This window comes from Lonchura striata, chromosome 12 (assembly GCF_050655825.1).
Source record: "Lonchura striata isolate lonStrDom1 chromosome 12, ASM5065582v1, whole genome shotgun sequence".
Taxonomy (NCBI): domain Eukaryota; kingdom Metazoa; phylum Chordata; class Aves; order Passeriformes; family Estrildidae; genus Lonchura; species Lonchura striata.
The window spans coordinates 4,729,738-4,749,430 of record NC_140714.1 but is presented as its reverse complement, the minus strand read 5'-3'; the positions used below and the strand labels follow the sequence as shown (position 1 = coordinate 4,749,430).

The following is a 19,693-nucleotide window of genomic DNA, read 5'->3' as shown; positions in this document are numbered from 1 at the left end:
TTGAGTTTGTTTGTTTTGAGGGAACCTCTAATCTCTAATTTAGAAAGGAGGGGTTGCATTTTTGAGGTATTATCTGCTGCTTTAATTCAGCATGGTGTATGTGAAGGCAAGAGCTCCCGTTGTGTGCAATATTCCAGTACTTCTTCAGATCCATCTGCTTTGCCAAAGGGTTTGCTTTGCTCTACATCTGTCCTTTTGCCTGCAGGGCATCTTCTGTGCTCAGGAAATGGCTGGACATGGCACTCAGTGCTGTGCTGTGGTTCACAAGGTGGTGGTTGGTCAAAGGTTGGACTTGATGATCTTAAAGGTCTTCTCCAACCTTATTGATTTTGTGATTCTCTATCCTGCAATTCGTTGCTGGCTGCTTTATTCCACAGTGACCTACTTTGATTAGGCAACCAGTCTTTATTTGCAAAGGAGCATGTTGTTCCTTCGCCAGTCCTCCAGCTGGAAATGGTTCCAGGTCTGAACTTCTCAGAATGAGACTGCTGATACCAATTTAATCTTGTTCATGGCAGGTTTATATCGCTTGGTGACGTGCCAGGGTTGTTCTCTCCTGGGTGTTTGTTTCTCTGCTGTATTTATAGACAGCAACACTCACTCCTGTCAACCTCCAAACTTTTCTTTAGCTTCCCACTATAATGTGGGCTTGTTTCCCTTATCCCCTCAATTTTAGCTCCATGTTCTTGGGCACGTTGCCCAAGCAGGAGCCCTTGCCCACAAGGCACACACAGGTTTTGTGCTTCTCCATCCTCTCTGGCATTGCCTTGTCTGATACAGCCTGAGGCTGCTGCTTTTTGTGCTTTGCAGTGCTTGGCCATTTGTGACATCGGGAGTGACTCATTCCCCTGGGCTCCTCTCAGTCCCATTGAGTTTAAATTCATCAGGGAAATACAGATGATGTACCATATCCTGTTGTGCTTTGAAAGATCCTAATGGAGTTGTGGCAGCTCACCAGAAGGATGAGCTGTTTCTTTTGACCTGTGATTTGAAACAATACAGACCAAATCCAACAGATACAAATCATGGGGAATTTTATCCATGAGTTGCTTCCCCAAAGTGTCTGCGGATCCAAGGCTGGAGCCTGAACAGAGGCATTTGGAACAGATGTTTCAGGTTAATAGAGAAGAGATTGAAGAGCTTATTTTGAAAGAAAATAACTGGGAATATGAAGAGGGATACAGGAAGGCCAGTGAGCAATTCAGGTCTGTAATCTGGTAATAAGCTTAAATGCTGTCCCTTTATGAGGGGAGGAAAAGAAGTGTAATTTGACTGTGATGGGAGCTCAGGCAGTGCCTTGCAGCCATGGTAAAGGCTGGTAGGAGCTCAGCATGGATTGGCACATGGAACTGTTGAAATCTTCCATTCTTCAAAAATGGCAAAACAGGGCTGTATTAAAATCAGAGAGCCAGGAGGGCACGGTGAGAGCCCAGGTCTCGCTGGTGTCTTGCTGTTCCTGAAGCCACTGCTGCAGGCTGTTTATCTGGGGTGATGCTGCTGTTTCACCCTTTGCCTCTTTACCCTTTTTATTCCAGCTCAGGGCACTGCCAGAGGGCTGGTGAAGAGGGGACAAAGCTCCATCTAGTGTGGAAAGGGAGATGTCTGGGAGCTGGCCAGATGAGAAATCCTACAGAAGCTGCCTTCCCCCAGTCCAGGCATGGGGGTTGTCTTTTTGGCTGTTTCTGTTTTGGGGTTTGTTTTGGAAGCTTGTGTAAGGATTACAAAGTGCTTTGGCTGTGTAAGTGTTAATTGAATAACTCTGGCATTGACAGCTGATGTCTGTTTTTGGTACTCTGAAAATTACTGGCTTTAATGCAACTTTAAGTAGTCTATATTGTCAATTCAAGGCAAATTTAAATATATATCCTTCTACTGAGATTAGAAATTCTGTAGCCAGGTTGTAGCTGTGTGATGGGAAGTGACACAGAAGTATAACACTTCAAAGGTAGAATATCTTAGTTTAAGATGAAGTTCAAGATTTGTACAAAAATACACTTTGGTAAGATAGATGATAAAAGCTGTTATCCATTATACTTGCATTATCTGCTTTTAAAAACAAGAAAGTTTAGCAAATCATCTTGTTTGTTCTGGAATTTGTAAAAAAAAAAAATTGTTTTTCCTCCCATGAATACTTGTAAAGCCAGTTGCAGTTCGTGAATGTGGAAGGAAATAATATTTTCAGTGTATTAGGTATATATTTTTTGTTTTACTTAATCCACCTGTGATGTCTTATTCTTATCCAAGCACATGCTGCTTGTCCTCCTGCCTGCAGTACCACAGTGCCAAAGGCCACTGGGCAGAACTGGTCCCTGCCCGAAGTGGTAGATCAGTGTAATCTCTGGGAACTTGGGATCAAACATCTCTGTGGGTTTTCATTGTTGTCTTGGGGGTTTTCATGGTTTCCAGTTTGTTGGGAATATTGGGGATTGTTCCTGCTGGAGGAGAATCGTGAGGAATAGAAGGTGGTGAGTGCAGAGAAGGTGAACTTTTCTTCCAGTCTAGTAGGGTGAGGTGAAGGCATGGTTTGTGTAGCGCTGACTTTTCTGAGCCAAGAAGCTGAAGAAGTGGCAGGGTCACTTTGCTCCAGCAGCATGTTTCCAAGCATTTGTTTCCCCCAAAGTTGCAGCTGCAGGTCTTGACAGAGAGCTGCTACAATGCTGCTTTTTAGGGATGGCAGTACAGTTGGCTGCTGGGCTCCAGCAAGTCTGGAGCTGCACATCATTTCCAGGTGACTTTGCTGCGTGTTTATGAACCTGGCTCACTAATGCAGCACTGTACAGTCGCCTGCTGAGGCCTAAAATAACAGAAGGTGTGAAATGCTGCTCCACAAAAATGGTGAGTGCTCCAGCAGGTACTTTGCCAAGGTCACAAATGCTAAGTAAACCAGATTAAACAAAACCCTGTTGCAGGAATGCATGATTAACTATAGTCTTTGCAGGATTTATTGGTTATAAGCTAAGCCCTGCCTTTATTTTTTTGTCCTAGTAACTAAGGCAGATGTGAACTTCAAGTCCAGTGAAATATTTTTTTGGCTCCTGCCTCTGTTTACATGATTCAGGAGTTTGCAGTAGTTCCACAACAAATATAGCTTTGAACAGAAATAGCCATTCAAGTGCTGTGCTTCTGGCAGTGCAGAACAGATTAGGAGGGTCTAACAGAAAGGCTTGTAAATAGTTTTGAGTTGGCTGCTCTTTTTTCAAAAGTAAAGCAAGGGCTGTAATGTATTTTGAAAAGTAAGAAGTAGTGTTCCTGCTACAAGTGGCATGGACAACATGGCTCAACTGTGCAAAACATGGGCTGTGTTGAGCAGTTTTACTTGAGATAATCCCATTTTCTAGAAACTCAGCAGCTGTGTTAATTTTTGAGATTGTATTTGGTTGCATAAAGTTATTTCTGAAGATTGTTCCTGACATCTCCTCTTTGAGATGTGCTTGTGCATTTTAGATGCAACATAAGACACGCAGAGCAGAAAGGTAATTGCAAAATTAAATTAAGGCTGTGTATTAGCAGGACCATATTTGAGGTGTTAAAAGACCTATAAATAAGTTAGGGTAGGTATTTTTGTATATATTTTTGACTCTGTGAATTCAAGAAGTATAAATGTTGCTTGCATGTTTTTATTTTGAATGAGACTTCATTCTGTACCATGGTTTTCATTTGGTATTTCTTGTATTTACATGTGATCCCATGTTTAAGTAATTATTTTCCTCATTCTCTCTCTGATGTTCATGAGCCGTTTCTGGCTTGAAACAAGATGCAGAATTGTTTTGATGAGGGAAGAGGGGGAATTACCAAAAAAGTCCTTGGAGATGCCCTTCCCCAGTGCTGAAGGCTTTAAATCAATGCCAGATATTTCTGTGAAAGACTGTAGATCCTGAAAATGTGACAAATTAAAACAGAATTTACAGCTGTGGGTTGGCAGGTAAAAGGTCCCTCCAAATAATATTTACACTGTTCTGCCCCAGCCATCCTGCCCCACAGTGCACACTCTGAGGTTGCAAGCACACAGAGACTGTACCAAACATTGGGAATCCCCAAATTTGGGATTTGGGAGAGGTGCTGATGACAGAAGGGCTCTTTACTGGGTGTGCCTGTACTGAGGATGCTGCTGACAGCATAGCAGTGATGCCTAATAAACTGAGGAGGTTTGCTTCCTCCAGGAGCCTTGTTTTGGGGTTCTCCCATGTCAGGGGTGTTGTGGGAGCACTGAGTGTCTAAGCAAGAGAATTAAAGGCCACCTGCCTTTAGCTGTTTGCAGTTGGGCAATTCCTCCGTTTTGCTTTGCCTCAATTAGCAAGTTTGTAAACATCACTCATGCTTCCTTACATGGACAGCTGGAGCTTATCCCACCTTCCTGTCTGTGCTGTGAAAACCCAAGGCAGCAAGTCTGGCACATCTGTCCTGCAATTGCAAATTGTAATTGCAGTGTAAATATCCAAGCGGTTGGTAAAGTAACTTGTCGCTGGATAAGAGCTTTTTTTACCCTCGCCCCAAGTACTTCAGCTTGCACAATCCTCTTTGCCCCAGTAACTTTTCCACAAATAGATAAAAAGGTAGAAGTAACATGAGAAATGCTTAAGGCACTCTAAAACTGAGGTTTGTTCCAAGCATGGGGACACTGAGGAATTGGTTTATGCAGCCTAGGGAGTTGCTTTGTTAGAAAGAAGAGTTGCTAAAGACATTGCTGATCTGATCAGGTCCAGTAATGAACAGCTAGTGCTGTGGCTAGAGACTCAAGTGAGAGTTTGCATAATATCTGTCCAAGACTGGTTTAATGTTAATATTATTGCAGTGATGGGTTGTTTGTTCCCTTGCACGTTGCTTTTAGTGTTGTGAGCAAGTCCTACGTGCTGATAATGCTGACATACCAAGCACAGAAGTCGTTGTGTGTTTCTCATCATGACTGTTTGGGATTCTTAATCATTTAAAGCAAGTCTTCCATAAACACTTTCCCTTTTGCTCCTCAAGATCCTGTTTGCTCAGCATGCTAGAGCCAGGATGTCATCTGCAGGAGATGAGGCTTCCAGCTGCCTCATCCTCTTTGGAAGGTGTTGAATAGTGCTGTAACAGTGGAGTCAATAAGCAGAAAACCTTGGATGAATGGAATGGTTTAGGCTGGGAATTGCTGGTCCTGTAAGCCTTGAGGAACACTTTTTAGCAGGGAAGGAGTCTGGGCATGTGAATTATGGCTAGAGGCTGTGAACACTACATGATTGAGCCTTGTCATCTGCTGCAAACTGCCTCTGTGAATAAACTTGTTATCCAGCTGTGGAAGCAATAATTTCTAAGCCAAGATACAGCAGAAAAGTGCTGTGAAGCCAGACCTGGGCACTGTGTAGTTGTAAAGTACCAAAAAGTGTGGTGGTCATACCTCATCTTCCCTGTCAGCAACAGTGTTATCATCGCTGTTTACCCAGATTAAAAAAGGTAAATTCTGCATTACAAAATCAAAAACTACAGATTGCTCTCGGAGCCTTATCTCCTCGCTTTTTCTTTTATCACCTCTTGGTTGTTTTAGCAATCTGGCTTTTTGTTTTGCAAATTTGCGTAGAGCCCTTTAGAGAGGGAAGTACCCATAGATGTGGTGTCTGAAAAAAAGTTTAAAAAGCCTTTAACAAGGTCAGACTTTTAAGTGAAAGGCAAATCTGCACCATGCCTTTTTTTCCTCTTTTATTTTTTTTGTTAATGTTTTCTCTGAGTTTGTGATAGAAACTTCAAAAATTTGAGGAGAAGCATCAAACCAGTCGGCTACATTTTAAATTCCTTCAGCCCTTCGTGGGACATTTTTGGGAGCTTGGGTATTTGTGTAGCTGTGTGTTCTTTTCCAGCCTGTTTGAGCAGAGGTGGAGCTGGGGAAATGGTGTGTGCGCTGTCACATCGACTCTGTGCCATTACAGATGTGGTTCAGGCTCTTGAGAGGTGCATGTCCAGTGGTTCCTAGGTGGAGGTTCGCCTAGGTGAACCTTGAATGCGAAGAAGTTGCATCCCAGAAAACAAATTTGTCTTGCACCCACCCTTTCCCTTCATCTTTTTGGCGATAAAGATCGTGAGAAAACGGTGCTGTTACAGACAGCCCTTATCCGCTGATGGTGTTAATGACCTGATCACACCCCTTTTAATTAATGAATGGGAGAAGTGCTTTCAATGCCAGCCCGTGTCTTGGGTTTCTCCCATTCCTTGCGGGGCAGTGAGGGTGGTGCAGCCCCTGGGATCCGCTCAGCCCACGGAATTTACCCCAAATCCCGCGGATCCAGCGTCCCGCAGATCCGTGCGCATCGGGCGGCTGCGCGGCGCTCCCGTGCAGGTGAGACGGGATGCAGCAGGATGCTGACTCCAAACTCCCGGGCTGTTTCGGAGCCTTTTCGTGGGACCCCCTGGCCGTGCCGCCTCAAGGCCGTTGTTTTCTCCTCGGTAGGTGCTGGATTGCACAGGTCTGCAGTGCCGGGAGCCGCTGCTCCCTGGGGATTGGAGTTGCCAGGTCCTTATCTGGAGCCTCCCCTGGAGACACAGCCGGCCCGGGCGCCGCTTGGCTTTCACCCGGGGGTGCTCAGCACAAGCCCTTGGACACAAAATTTGGGGGGAAAAGATGGAAGCTGTCCAGATGTTCATGCCCTGCTCCTTTGACAGCCTCTGTCTGTGAGTGATGCTTTGCCGGGGCACCGTGAGCGGGGTTGGTTTGGTGTGGTGGAGGTTGTGCTCTGGGAATTGAGGATTACTGTGCCTGGGGCTGGCCACTGTTCTCTGCAGAGCCACAGCAGCTGGGCTGCCCAGCTCAGGTACTGAGGGTGCCTTTCAGGAGGGGAAGACTCTGTGTTTAAATATATATACATATATATGTGTCTCTTGGTCTGAAACTTCATGGCAAAACCACCGATTTGGGCTAACAGAAGTTCAGTTTCGGTGCAAAAAAAACTTGGTGTATTCTCACTGTTATAATATGGAGGTCTTTGATGATACTTTAGGTTTGCAATTTTTCATCTCCCTTTTATCAGCAGTAGTAGTAAAGGATTGTAAAATGTGACCTTTGCAGCTTCTAGACAGAACCTCTTAATTTTACCTTGTTCCTTAATCTGGACAAGATCAGGCTTTCCAGGCTATACTGCGAGCTGTGTCCCCAAGTAAATGGGCATTCAAGCAGATCAACTTACGGCATTTTATTAAGTCAACACTCATGCAAAAGCCACCTCCAGAGCTTAATAATTATTTACTGAGCGCTCCTGGGTCATGAGAGAGGTTTTCATTAAGTTCAGAAAGCATTATGTTCAGCCACTTGTGAAGGTGTGTTTTAAATACAGGAAGAAAAATGGAAAACTACTACATGGTGTACAACAACTTAAAAAAATTTTTGAGGATTGAATATTTTTGTTTGTGGGGTTGGGTTGTTTTGGAGGGGTTTTGTGTGGTTTTTGTTTTGTTTTAAGCAGGTTGGTTCCCTGAATTAATTTGATTTGAAATTCAGCCCTTAGCTCCTTGGTGTAGTAGGTGTGCATGGTGGATGGAAGTTGCAGGGTTCTGCCTTCCCCACCCAACCAGGTGCACTCAGTGCATCCAGGCAGATGGGTGGGTGCCTTCTGGGCTGTGTTCTGTTCTGTGGGTGCAGCCCGTGGTACAAGGCAAGCAGTGCAGGTCAGGATGCAAAAGCATTTAGGAGGCACAGAAAACATTTACCTCCATGGTGGAGCAGGGTCAGGCAGCCTATTTCTTTAAACGTGTAACCTTCAAGTGCGGAAACCTTTCATGTAGGAGCCTGAAACGTCGTCCTGGCTTTATTATAAAGGCTGATAAAGGTCTCCACACCATTTTTGTAACTGCTTTGTCCTTGGCAAGTCAGGACGTAGGAGGGTGCCAAATCTTGGACTTGTTTTTTTTTGCATTGATACTTCAAGCAGCGCCAGGCAGTTGGCGCGGCGAGCGGAGCGTCGCTGTAACCCACAATCAATTATTAAATGTTAGGAATGAAGTACAAAGTGCTCCAGGGAAAATGCTGTAGTAGTTACAATCCCTTACCTTGGCTGAAGGGGAAAAGGATTGTGTAGGGGTTTTTTTGTTGTTTCTGGACTTTTTGTGTTTTGTATTAGACTTTTTTTTTGGAGTGGTGGTGGTGCGTGCAATCTGGCTCCTCCTTGCATTTATTTTTTTCTTTTGCTATTCTTCACTTTCCTGTCACTCCTTTCTGAGGCAAACAGCATTGCTGGCTAGAAGGTCAGAAGCTAATACAGGCATTGTTGCTTCAGCCACATATGCAGTACAGGGAACAAAAAAGTTTCTTGAGATTTTACTGCTTGGTTGAGAGATTGAAAACAGAATTTGTACAAATCAACTTTCATTTTGAAGAAACTGTAGTGATTTTCTACGAGCTGAGTGGTGGTCTCCTCTGAAAATGACTTCTGGAGGTCAAGTATTTAAGTATCCACCATTATAGCATAGCACAATCTTAATCTTTAAAGTAAGAAGATGAGAGGTTGCCAATATTACCACTCAAATGTGGATGCCTTTATTTTCTCTATGAATAATTATGAATGGGAGAAGGGTAGGACATAAACAAAAGCATTTAAATCTGGTGTTATTACCTCTGAGATCTGGTCCAGCTCAATGGATTTCTTGAGGTGCTAAATCTGCTTTTCTTGGCTGTTTTCTCAGTGGACTAACCCATTAACAAACAGTTGGCATGAACGGAGGAAAGAGAGCAGCAGCCTCCCTCTTATGTGCCATTTCTTAGTTAATAGCAGGGTAGTCCATCCTTCCCAGAACAAGTGGCTTTGAAGGCTCTTTGTCTAATTTGTCTAAGAAACATTACATTGGAGAAATTTTTTTCTTAAAAATCTTCAAAAACAAAGTTTCTAAAGTAGTTAAAAAGCAAAGTTAATTTTTTCCCCACTTCACAGTCTCCAGAGAAGTTTTTTAATCAATGCATAGATAGTGCAAAATAATACTTGTACATCAGATAACTCATAATTAATGCATGTGACCCAGAGCATTTGTTTGATCAATTTATAGAATCTGAAAACAAAACTGTCCAACGAAAGATGAGTTTGTCTTTTTGCCTAAGGGGACAGATAAAATAATCAGTAAACATCTGGGAAGGTTATGGTTTCTGTGGGTCTATGACAACAGAATCAAACTTGATTTTAATGTGATCAGTTGCCTTTTATTATGTAATGGCTACCTGCATAATAACTCACATATGCAGTAGCTAACATTTCCCAGGCATCTGTGCAAAGGATGTGTAATTTAAACTATTTAATACAGCTTTATCACTTCATGATTAATTGTATCAGCTCATGACACATAACTAATAACTCCCAGTCTATATTTCACTGTGCTTATTAGCGTGCTAATGGATAACTGGTTTAATCATGTGTCAATTAAAAGGATGAGTCGGTTTCATTTATTGCAATTAGATGGTTTCCATAAATTGTTTGCAGGAAGTATCTGAATTGCATAGTATATTAGCTGTGTGTGGGCTCTGCTCCTGGCTCCACGTAATCTGGGGGTGAATCAGTTTGTGTAGGGGAGTTTTGGATCCACATGTCCACTCTGGATTGTTCTGTGGTACCTGGCACCGAGCGTGGTCATGGGAGTTCTGCCTGTGCACAGCATGTAAGGTCAAGAAGCTTTAAAAATGACCATTTTCAAAACTCTCTGGATGAAGCTTGTGAAATAACAAGTTTTTAATCACTTCTCTGGTTGGAAAAGTGAGTTTCTGACAACACTACTGTTTACTCTGTGGAGGTACATGGTCACAAAACCCAAACCATCTTCTGTTCCTTCTATTCTGTGCTTGAGGAGGTGAGCAGACGTGGTGCAGAAGGGAAGCTGGACGGGAGAATGATCTGTGTGATGCATGGGACAGACTTAGAGGAAGATAGACTAAAGTTTCAAAGTGTTTTCCATGTTTGATCAGTGCCACTCTTGGCAGGTGGAAAGAATACTGGTATGGGGAGACTGTCACGCACATAGGAGGAGCTTTGCAGACACCTGGGAATAAATGACAGGAAATCTGTCCATGTTCCTTCCCAGTTCTTGTGACAGAAGCGTCTGGTTAGGCAGGCAGGTGTTGTGCAGCAGCTTTTATCCCAGAATAAGCATTATTTGAACTCACCTGCACTGATGGTGTGATGGTTGGGTGCCCATCTCCCTTTCCCAGTTAGTAATGGGTAAGATAAGAGGAGATGGCCCCAAGTTGTGCCAGAGGAAGTTTAGATTGAACATTACAAAGAATTTCTTCACTGAAAGAGTTGCCAAGCACTGGAACAGCCTGTCAGGGAGATGGCTGAGTCACCATCACTGGAGGTATTTAAAAGACATGTAGATGTGGCACTTGGGGACGTGGTTTAGTGGTGGGCTTGGCAGTGCTGGGTTAATGGTTGGACCTGGTGGTCCTGGAGATCTCTTCCAACCTAAACAATTCCATGATGCTGTGGCAGTAGCTGAAGTCTGGCAGCACGTGGCTGTCCACACTCTCTGCGTTCAGGGCTCCCCTGCCTTTTTGCCATGTAAAATACTGAGCAGAATTGCAGAAGAAAAAAAGTCTGGAGCATCTTTGCCCTTTGAGGAGGAATTTGGCAGACCAGCATTTTCTAGGACTGTTGTCTCATTAAAAGACACAATACTTGAAGCTTTTGTTTATGATTTTTGATCAATAGTAGAGTTCTGAATCGCCTGCAGGAAGCTGGAAGGACGCTTGGTGCAAGTAGGTAAAATAGTTGTGTGAGCAAGATGAGGTTCCTGGCAGGATCTGTTTGAAATGCTGTGGAAATAATTTCTCCTTCCTTCTCCCTCTTTCCCCAACATTTTTTATATAGGAAGGTTCTTCTGAGATGGTTTTTAGCGCACTTGGCTTTCATAGATGGAGAAACAGTTCAAAATGAAAGAAGGTGGGAGGAACTGCTGGGTTACCAATTTTGCAACATTAGGTATCTGTAAAAATTGCCAGTAACACACAAATGAGAATGCTGACAAGTGTGGTACAAAATTGGCCTTTTTCCAACATGAGGAGAATGAATCCTTCCCTGAATGCAGCATTTGGGTGGCTTTTATTTTTCTCATGGTATTACAGTGGTCTCTGAGGTGGGATGTGCAGTGTTATTAGTGGGCAGAAAGAAAATATGAGCATTTCAGCAATAAATGTATATAGTTCATAAATAAATAAGTAAATTTATTTTGGGGCTGCATGTTCAGACATTCCTGGTAGGAATGCATAATCAAAACAATTGGGAGACCACTGATCTATAACTATCCTGGTCATGGAAATAAAGCATCTCTTTTGGTTTGGAAATGTGAAAGTGGTTTAGATGTGCAGCCAGAAAACAAGCTGCTGGATTTAGATGTGAGAATGCTTCACCCTTAATTGAAAAGGGAGTGTTTTTTACAAGTATCACAGTCAATGACTTGTCTTGAGCAGCTAATTAGTACGATTATTCCGCAGCTGCATTAGTTTCACCACAAAGGTTTTCTCTTGTTTCATCAAAAGGATCAGTGTCTCTGTGAATGTTTCAACATGACAGGCCTTAAATAGCAAGATGGTCCCCTGCCTCCCTGCCCCCAAAATGTGTGCTCTGGAAGAGCAGAGTTTGATCTCTTGGGGTAGTAAGCGTGGGTTCTCCTTTTTTTTTGTTTCTGCCCTGAACTGTGTTCAACATCAGTCCTAAACAAAGCCGGAAAACTTCCAGCAGTGCTGGCTCTGGCTGTCGGAGTACAAGCAGTGCTCAGTGCCCGCGGCTTCTGAGCAAGACCTGGAAGGGATGCTGGCTCCCAGACTTGTGTGTCCTGCCAGCATCCTGCAGGTATCTGCACCGGTGCCAGGGGTGGGGGTTTCACAAGCAGCTTCCTCCTGGAACCAGGAGGGTTATTGCTGGCTTGCCAAGGCATGGCCCATGGATTTTGGTTCTGTGGGCTAAGAAAATGATGAGTTGCTCTAGAAAGTGTCCCTGCAGTCCATGGCCAAGTCCCATAGACTGTCCCAATGCTCTGCTTGCCAATGGCCTAGATTTACCTCTTGGGTAGTAAAGTGTTGCGTGCTGGCTTGGGCCAGCCTGTTGCTCTTTGTGTAGTATGACTGGAATAAAGATGTTACCGTTGTTTATTTTGCCTGTTTTTTGTATCTGACGATGCTTGGAAGATGCTGGGGGGCCTGGGGTGGGAGTTGGCTTTTTTGTAGACGTCTGTTTTCTATTTCTGAAAAGTCACTGCCAGCAAGCCCAACCCTAAGGTAGCATTATGCAGGAAATAAGTGAACTGTGTTTTCATGGGACAGGTAGATTCACTTTACTTTGAGCTAGATCATTGGACTGGAGTCCAATTGGTATTATCCATACCAATATTAGACTTGCTTTAGTTCTTTATTACTAGTTTTCTTTAAAAAAAAAAAAGGAATAAATGTGCCTACCACTGTCTATAAAAGCATTTCTTTTTCTCTTGGGTGGTTACTGAAAAATTTGAAAGAGCAAATGGCTCTTTACAGCTGGATGTTGGCATTTGGGGAATGGCTTGGTCGTAGTCAAGTTAAGGTGGCCGCTACGTACCTGAAGTAGGTCGGCTCCGAATTCCCCTCTCGCGGTGCCGCGGATCCTCGCCCATCGCGCCCCACGTTCCCCTGGGACTCCACCAGCTCTGGCCTGGAGCTGCCATCCCGCTTGCTGGAAGCTGACCTGTCTTTCTCTGGTCTTCCCACAGCAATTCCGAGCATCCTGGCGCTTCCAAGCCTCCCTTAAGCTCCTCCAGCATGACCTCACGGATCCTGCTCCGACAGCAGCTCATGCGTGAGCAGATGCAGGAGCAGGAGCGTCGGGAGCAGCAGCAGAAGCAGCAGGCAGCTCAGTTCATGCAGCAGCGAGTGCCCGTGAGCCAGACACCTGCCATCAACGTCAGCGTCCCCACCAGCCTGCCCCCCGCCACCCAGGTGCCCATGGAGGTCCTCAAGGTACGCACCTTTCCGCTCAGGAGCTCCTCAAAACCCGCTTCATTTAACGGGGACGCGGTTATAGGCGTTTTCAGCAATCAAATTTTGCAAATAAGCTGCGCTCTGGCTTATTTTGCAGCTTGTTTTGTTGGGCTGGTAGCAAAGAATGGAAAAACTTTTTAAAGAAATTTATCTAACTTTTGTTTTCTTTCAACTTTGCGATCTCCGGAGGGAGGTTTTGTAACAAAACTAAGTTTTCCGTCATTTTCCCATTGGAAAGCGCTTCTCCATCTTTCTAGTGCGTAATTTCTTTTAATACAAAGAAATTATTAGTAGATAACAAATCAGTGTTTTGGTTTTTAAAGGAAAACAATGAAATAGTTTTGTAAGATGGAGTCAAAACACTTTACAAAAGAACTCCTCAGAAAGCCTTAATCTGAAATATGGGTGAGTTTCCAGCTACTTGCAACAAGTCTTTGTAATCCTTTTTTTGTTTAAATGACTTGTTTGCTATTAGTAGCTTTGGATTCCTTGTCCCACTGGAAACTGTGGGAGCTTGTTAGTGTCCCTCTGTCAAAGGGGATGTAGCTTGCTAATTACTCAGGGTAAAACGTGAACAGCTACAAGAAAAGAGATAATTTCACGCACTGTTTAAATTCAAGTAGGCTGAAGCACCGTGAAATGTGTGAGTAAAACAGTGTCAAATGTTTTGGAGAAGTTTGCTGACATATTTAATGAAAATATGATTTTTACCAATTTAGTAGAGTTTGCTCTGCTTTGTTGTTGGATCTTTTTATTACAGTTTGTTGTTTAGTCAGCGAACATATTCTTACCACATAAATTACCACATAAACTTGGTGACAAACCGCTCGTGTTTTGCTTGTTGCTGTTGTATACCAATTATACGCAGTCAGAAATTCAGTTTTAAAATAGACTTGCTCTCTCAGGATTTTGGGGGGGGTCTGTGTGACAGGTTTATGGGGAAAATATAGGATCATTTTATTTATATAATCTGCATTATGGTGTTGTGTTTTCAGCACTAAAACTTGATTTGGGATAGTAGAGTCATAGTCCAGTATGTGATCTAGGAGCAAAAAGGCAGCAGTTGAATTTTTAATTCTGTCTCCATACACACATTTCCATTAAAAATTAAATATAATATTCTTTGAGCACGTGGGCATATATCCATCCTAAGGAGTCTGAAATTGTCTGGGAAGAATTGTTTTGTCTAATGTTTGTGTATTACTCACAGTGTTTGCGTATAACAATTTCTTCAGCTTGTTTCCAGGTTATGCCTGTAGTTATAATTCAGATCCAGCAGATGTGTAGGTGCTATGAAATAGGGGTTTTTTTGTGATGCACCTAGCTAAATAAGCATATATTACATTTTTTACATCCTTTCATCCTAATCTGTTATAAAACAGGTTTTAGGGTATTTTTTAAATACTGTGAAAACTTGTAGGAAGGTGTTTATTTTCTGATGATATTTTACTGATCAGGAATGAGCGTAACATCTTGAAAGAACCATTAGCAGTTGTCATTATTGTTCATTTTGCAAATGCCTCTTTCTATGGGAGAGGAGGGAAGGCAGCACTTGATTTCTGAGGGACAAACTTAGAAATCTCTGCAGAGGGACAAACCTCAGAAATCTTTGCAGCCAAAAGGTGATGGAAATGGGGTTCCTGGGACCTAGCTGGTCACAGGATTTGTGTGCAAAGCTGTAACCTGCTGGAGCATTGCTAGGAAACTGCACCCACAGGACTTGAACTTGACCCCTCTAACCTTAGGATTCTAAAAAAGGTATTTGTCCCCCATTTCCCTCTGATGGGGAAGGATCTCCTGGAAAGAGGCAGGACACCTCTCCTCCACTTGTCTTTAGCCTAAATAGGAGTGCATGGCCCTGTAGAAGAAAAAATTAAGAGTATGTGTCCTTAAGCGACTTGTAAAATAAAAATAGGTACTGGCAACAGGTACCTTTTTGGCAATGGAATTCCATTTTGAAGGTGATAGTTGTGGAAATATGAGCAAACTGCTGGACCAAAATGATGTCTGTTTTCTCATCACCTACATTTCCATAAGTAACAGTCAAAACTAGCAAAACCAAGTCCTCTTGGACTCTGCCTGTGAGAAGAGAGGAAAACTGCAAAACTGAGAAAAACAGCAAAACTGCTTTGCATAGTTTTGCTGTGTGTGTTTTTGGTGGAGGAAAATGCTCACCTTTTTATCCTTATTCATAACAGTGGACCAGTTCTGTACAAAAAAATAAAAAATAATTAGTACAAAATTCCAGGTTTGAAGTAATGATCTTCCTGAAAATTACCACTGAGGCTTCAGTGGGAGTAAGATTTGGTGAAAGATCCATATAATTTTCTTTGTTGTTTTGGGTGGGATTGTTTTAGGGGTTTACCTTTATTTATTTTTTTGTGTGTGTTTTTTGTGGTTTTTTTTTGTTTTCAGATACAATATCTGGCTCAAAAGCTGAGATTAACAATAACTCAGGATCTTCCTGGTGCCAGTGTGCTGACAGCCAGCTCTGGCTGCAGTGACATCATTTCCCTGCAGCTGCTTTTTACACTTCAGTTGTTTTTTAGCCGTAGACAAATTTTCCATATGAGCTGTACAGAAGTTTTAATAGATAGATGGGGAACTAAGTTGCTAGCTTTACTATCCAGATGGCCTGGATTTAGTGGCCTTAAAGAATGAGACAAATAGGGAAAATAGACAAAAAGTGGATTTTTACACTTTCAGAAATGTTAACCTGCAAGGCACTTTGTTTAAAAGTGATCTTTTTTCAATGTTACTTCACAAACAAGACCAAATCTAGCAGCTGTTTTTGAGTCTGTTTGTTTGTTTGTTTGTTTTGGTACTTTGCATCAAAAAATCCCACTCTAAGCCTGTTGAATTTGTCAGTATTTAGTGGTTTTAATTATGTTCTGTGACTTGCCCTTTCACCCATATCTCACAGTGTGAGAAGGAGAATAATACTTGCATATTATCTGAGGATGGTAATTCAGAATGACTGGTTGAAAAAGAAGCCAGAGGTGTTAATGAGCTTGGATTTTATATTTGTTTTCAAGATGTCCATTTAGAAACAATACAGAAAGAGAAATATGTACTAATCTATGTCACGTTGCATAGGCATCTCCAGATTGCATAACATAGAATGCTCAAGGCCATGTGAATAAATGGGATTTCATTTTCTTGAGTAATGACTTCTCATTGCATCACTCCTCTGCCAAGTAATGTAGCTTGGCAAGGTAGGAGATGACCTGCTGGAATTCAAATTTTGCATTGCTTTGTGCTGCCTAATTAAGAGATTGACTGGGAGTAGATTTGATGCTTTTGGAACAGTATCTCTTCAACTCTAATAGCAAAAGGAAGATTTGTTACAGCTTGTGGTTATACTTCTGCAGAGTTGGGGTTGGCTTCATGGGCTGGTTTGTCTTTGAGCACCTTCTCATCCATCTCCAGCACTGCAGAGAGATGTCACCAGGAATTCTTTGCTTCTGCTGCAATTCACCTTCTTTCTCTGCTTTGGAAATAGGAATATAACATAAAAAAATTATTTATTGGAGTAATTTCAAGCCCTAGTAAATCCCATTAAGGATGGGATCCCATAAGAACCCATTCCTTATGTTTTTTTTTATTTACATTTAAAAGGATTAGCATCTTTGCGAAGAGTTCATCTTAAAACTGAATTGTAGCTGTGCTGTGTGACTTGTATTGCTTTGCCTGATATCTGGATCAAGCTTACTGTATAGAAGTATGACACAATGCCCTAAATGCTTTGAGCCTGCCTGCCCAAAAGCCAGTGTGGCATTGCAGGAGCTGAGGCTGGTGTGTGTCCTCCATGGGAGCACAGGAGCATCCTCAGGAGGCAGCAAAGGAGGCTCAGGGCCAGCGCCGGCCCACAGAATTGCAGATCAGTTCCCCTGAAAATATTCCCAGTTCTTGCAGGATTGAAAACATTACTGGTGGGCAGCTGACACCCAGCCCTCTGCATGTCTCACTAAGCAGATGGAAGGTGGAGAATTAAGGGTGAACATTTCTTCCCTCTGGCCCTCCGTGTCACTTGTTGGCGTTTCTCAGTGCGTGGATGTGACACTTGCTGTCATGTTTCTGATGTGATGCACCAGGTCACGGGTTGATGGAGCCTAAACTGGGGATGTGCTCTGGGTCCCTGTCCCTGCTGCTGGATGCAAATCCTCCCAGGATGAGGTTGCTGCACATCCCCTTCCTCCTGAGCATTGTCACACCAAATGCATAGCAAGGCAGAAATCTGCTGGACTTCTCATACCTCTTCCTCCTTCTTTGTCTGCCATTGGGGTTTGAAGAATGTAAATCTTCCTTGGCACAGATGGGAGATGCTTGATAATACTGCCAAGAAGAGCCTTAAGGGCTGCAGTGGGAACCTGCAGTGGTACAGATATCTTTGGAGAGCTACAAAAATGCTTTGCAAGTAATAAAGTAAAAGCAGGTCTCCTCACCAGCAGGTAATGTAACAGGTCCATTTCATCCCCTTTGAGCTTGTTTTTGGAGAATAAGAAAACAGTTCCCATGCTCCAGGGGAACTGGAGAAGGTGGTCCTGCTTTGGGGATCTACATGTTGAGGTCTTTGCTTTCTGGAGAGAAATCTCGACTTGTGCATATACTGCCAGCTCTTGCTAATAGGGCAGTTCACCCCAAAATAGACACATGTATATCTTATATATATGTATCTAAAATCATTTGTATGGAAGCATAGGCCACAAACTCATTTTTAATGTTTGTCATTAAGGCATTTTAATAGTCTGTCTCTATACAACAATGCTTATAGTATGATAAATATTCAAAAATTTGTCTGCCACTAAAGCCCTCACTGCAGATTCCCCCTGCTAAACTGCCTGGGTTTGTCTTCATGGTAGATGTTAATTGCTCTTTTGGTGCCAAAATTTCATCATGGCCTTTCTTTCTTGTCCTAAGCAAGATGAAACTTCTTCAAAGCCTGGAACCAGATCCTGTGTACTGGATTCCCTCTCTTGCTTTATTATTCCAACATCTTTGCTCACCTCATGGTAGTACTGTGGGCTGATCACTGCTGATACCAGGGTGGCTGTGGTTGTCTCCTGCTCAGTGCCATCCCATTGCTGCAGTTTGTACTCATCTTTCCCTGTTCCCACTTTTCTGAGTGGACAGGAGTGCAGGCAGCCAGCCTTGCCTCTCTCCTTCACCCTCATGTCCTTACTCATTCAGACTTTAAATGTGCCACCACAATAATCTCTGCGTCAGAAACCCTGTATTTCTTCATTTTTGAAATGCCAAACGTTTCTTCTGTTTGATTTTAATGACTGTTGGACACATATCAAAAAAATACCTCCTCCTATTATCTTTCCAGAGTGACCTGTGGAAGCTCTGCCTGGCAGGAAAGGCTCAGCAGCTGGCAGTAGTATTCTTGGTGTAATAATTACCATAAGACTTCATTGTGTGGAGGACTTATCTCACAGTTCTGAAGAAGAGAACAATGGGATGGCAAGATAAACGTGTGGTAGTGCCTGCCCCAGCAAATGTGTGTTTGTGGACATGCTTATCTGATTGAAAGTTAATTTAATCTCACCTGACAATGGTAGATAGTAGTGTGTGCTGGTGTGTTAGGTAAGCCTGCTGTGTATTTGCAATCAAGAACTTAGACAAGTGATTTGCCAGACTGAGTCTTGGTGAGCTGCAGATAAAACATTTAAACTAAGGTTACTTACTCTTGGTGACATACCTTAAGTCATCAGCAAATTCTTCATAAAGAAGAACTTGCATTTAACTACAGAACTACTAAAGTCTGCCTTGCCTCTTCAGCTTTCATGTAAGTAAAAGTATCTCTCAGGCCTTAAATCTTTTGCTTGCTCAGTGGGTTGAAAGCTATTTTAAAACAAGCACTGGTGCTTGAGGTCTGCATCAGTAATAGGGGTAAAATGTAAACTCTTGCTTAACACCCAGGGTATTAGACATTAAAAATGCATGGAATTCGAGGGGGCAGCATACTTCTGTGTACAAGTATCTGATGGTTGACTGCTAGTGCAAAACGCTGCTCTCACCCTTCGTCCCAAATGCCCTTTTCCAATGCATGCAAACATGTGTGTTGCTTGGCTCTTGAGAGAACTCGTTGTTGCTGATGAAGGTGTCTGATCTTTCCATCTTGTTTCTTCAGCTGTGGTCGCTGTGACATAAAAATGCAGCTCCTGAAGTTGTGAGACAGACTGTGCTGCTGCTGGGGGTGAGAGGATTTCTTGGGAAAATGATATGAGCAGAGTGGGAAAATAGGTGAGAAACTGCCCTTCACAGAGCTATTGCCTTGCAAGCTCAGTAGTTACCTGGAAGTTTGAAATAACAATATTTGGCACAGAGGAAAGCAGGATATTCTCCGACAAAATGCTACAGATAGCTGGAGGTCCAAGCTCTGATTGCTCCTTGGAAATTCTTGCTGGTTTATATCCTAGTTGGTGGTCTTGAGGATTTGCTGTCTTCCCGCTGGCAGGGTAGCATCTACAAAATTAAGAAGAGCTTGCTAAGTTGTGTCTGTTACAGCTTCAAAGCACTCTTTTTTTTATGGTCTAGACATATTATCTGCTGGCTGAGTTACCAGACCTTGGGAAAATGGTAGTTCACCACGTGTCAGTGGCTGTTTTGGACCTGCAGAAGATGAGTTAATCTTGTGCAGATTAAGATTTGTAGGTGCCCATAGTTGTGGGTATTAAGAGCATTGCTGAGGCTCCACAGCCCCCAGCTAACAGGTTTTAGCAGCTTGTACCAAGTCCTTTGTCA

The 19,693-nt window shown here is 42.9% G+C and overlaps 1 protein-coding gene across 4 annotated transcripts in view; it reads left to right on the top strand.

The window, feature by feature from the left end:
- Window positions 1-19,693, top strand: part of MITF (melanocyte inducing transcription factor) — a 96,729-nt gene that overhangs the window by 42,295 nt on the left and 34,741 nt on the right. For all 4 annotated transcript variants that reach the window (XM_085590309.1, XM_077786167.2, XM_021550781.3 and 1 more), the window contains one exon: window positions 12,676-12,922. In XM_085590309.1, coding sequence (XP_085446435.1) covers window positions 12,676-12,922 — 247 coding nt within the window. The remainder of the gene's footprint in view (window positions 1-12,675; window positions 12,923-19,693) is intronic.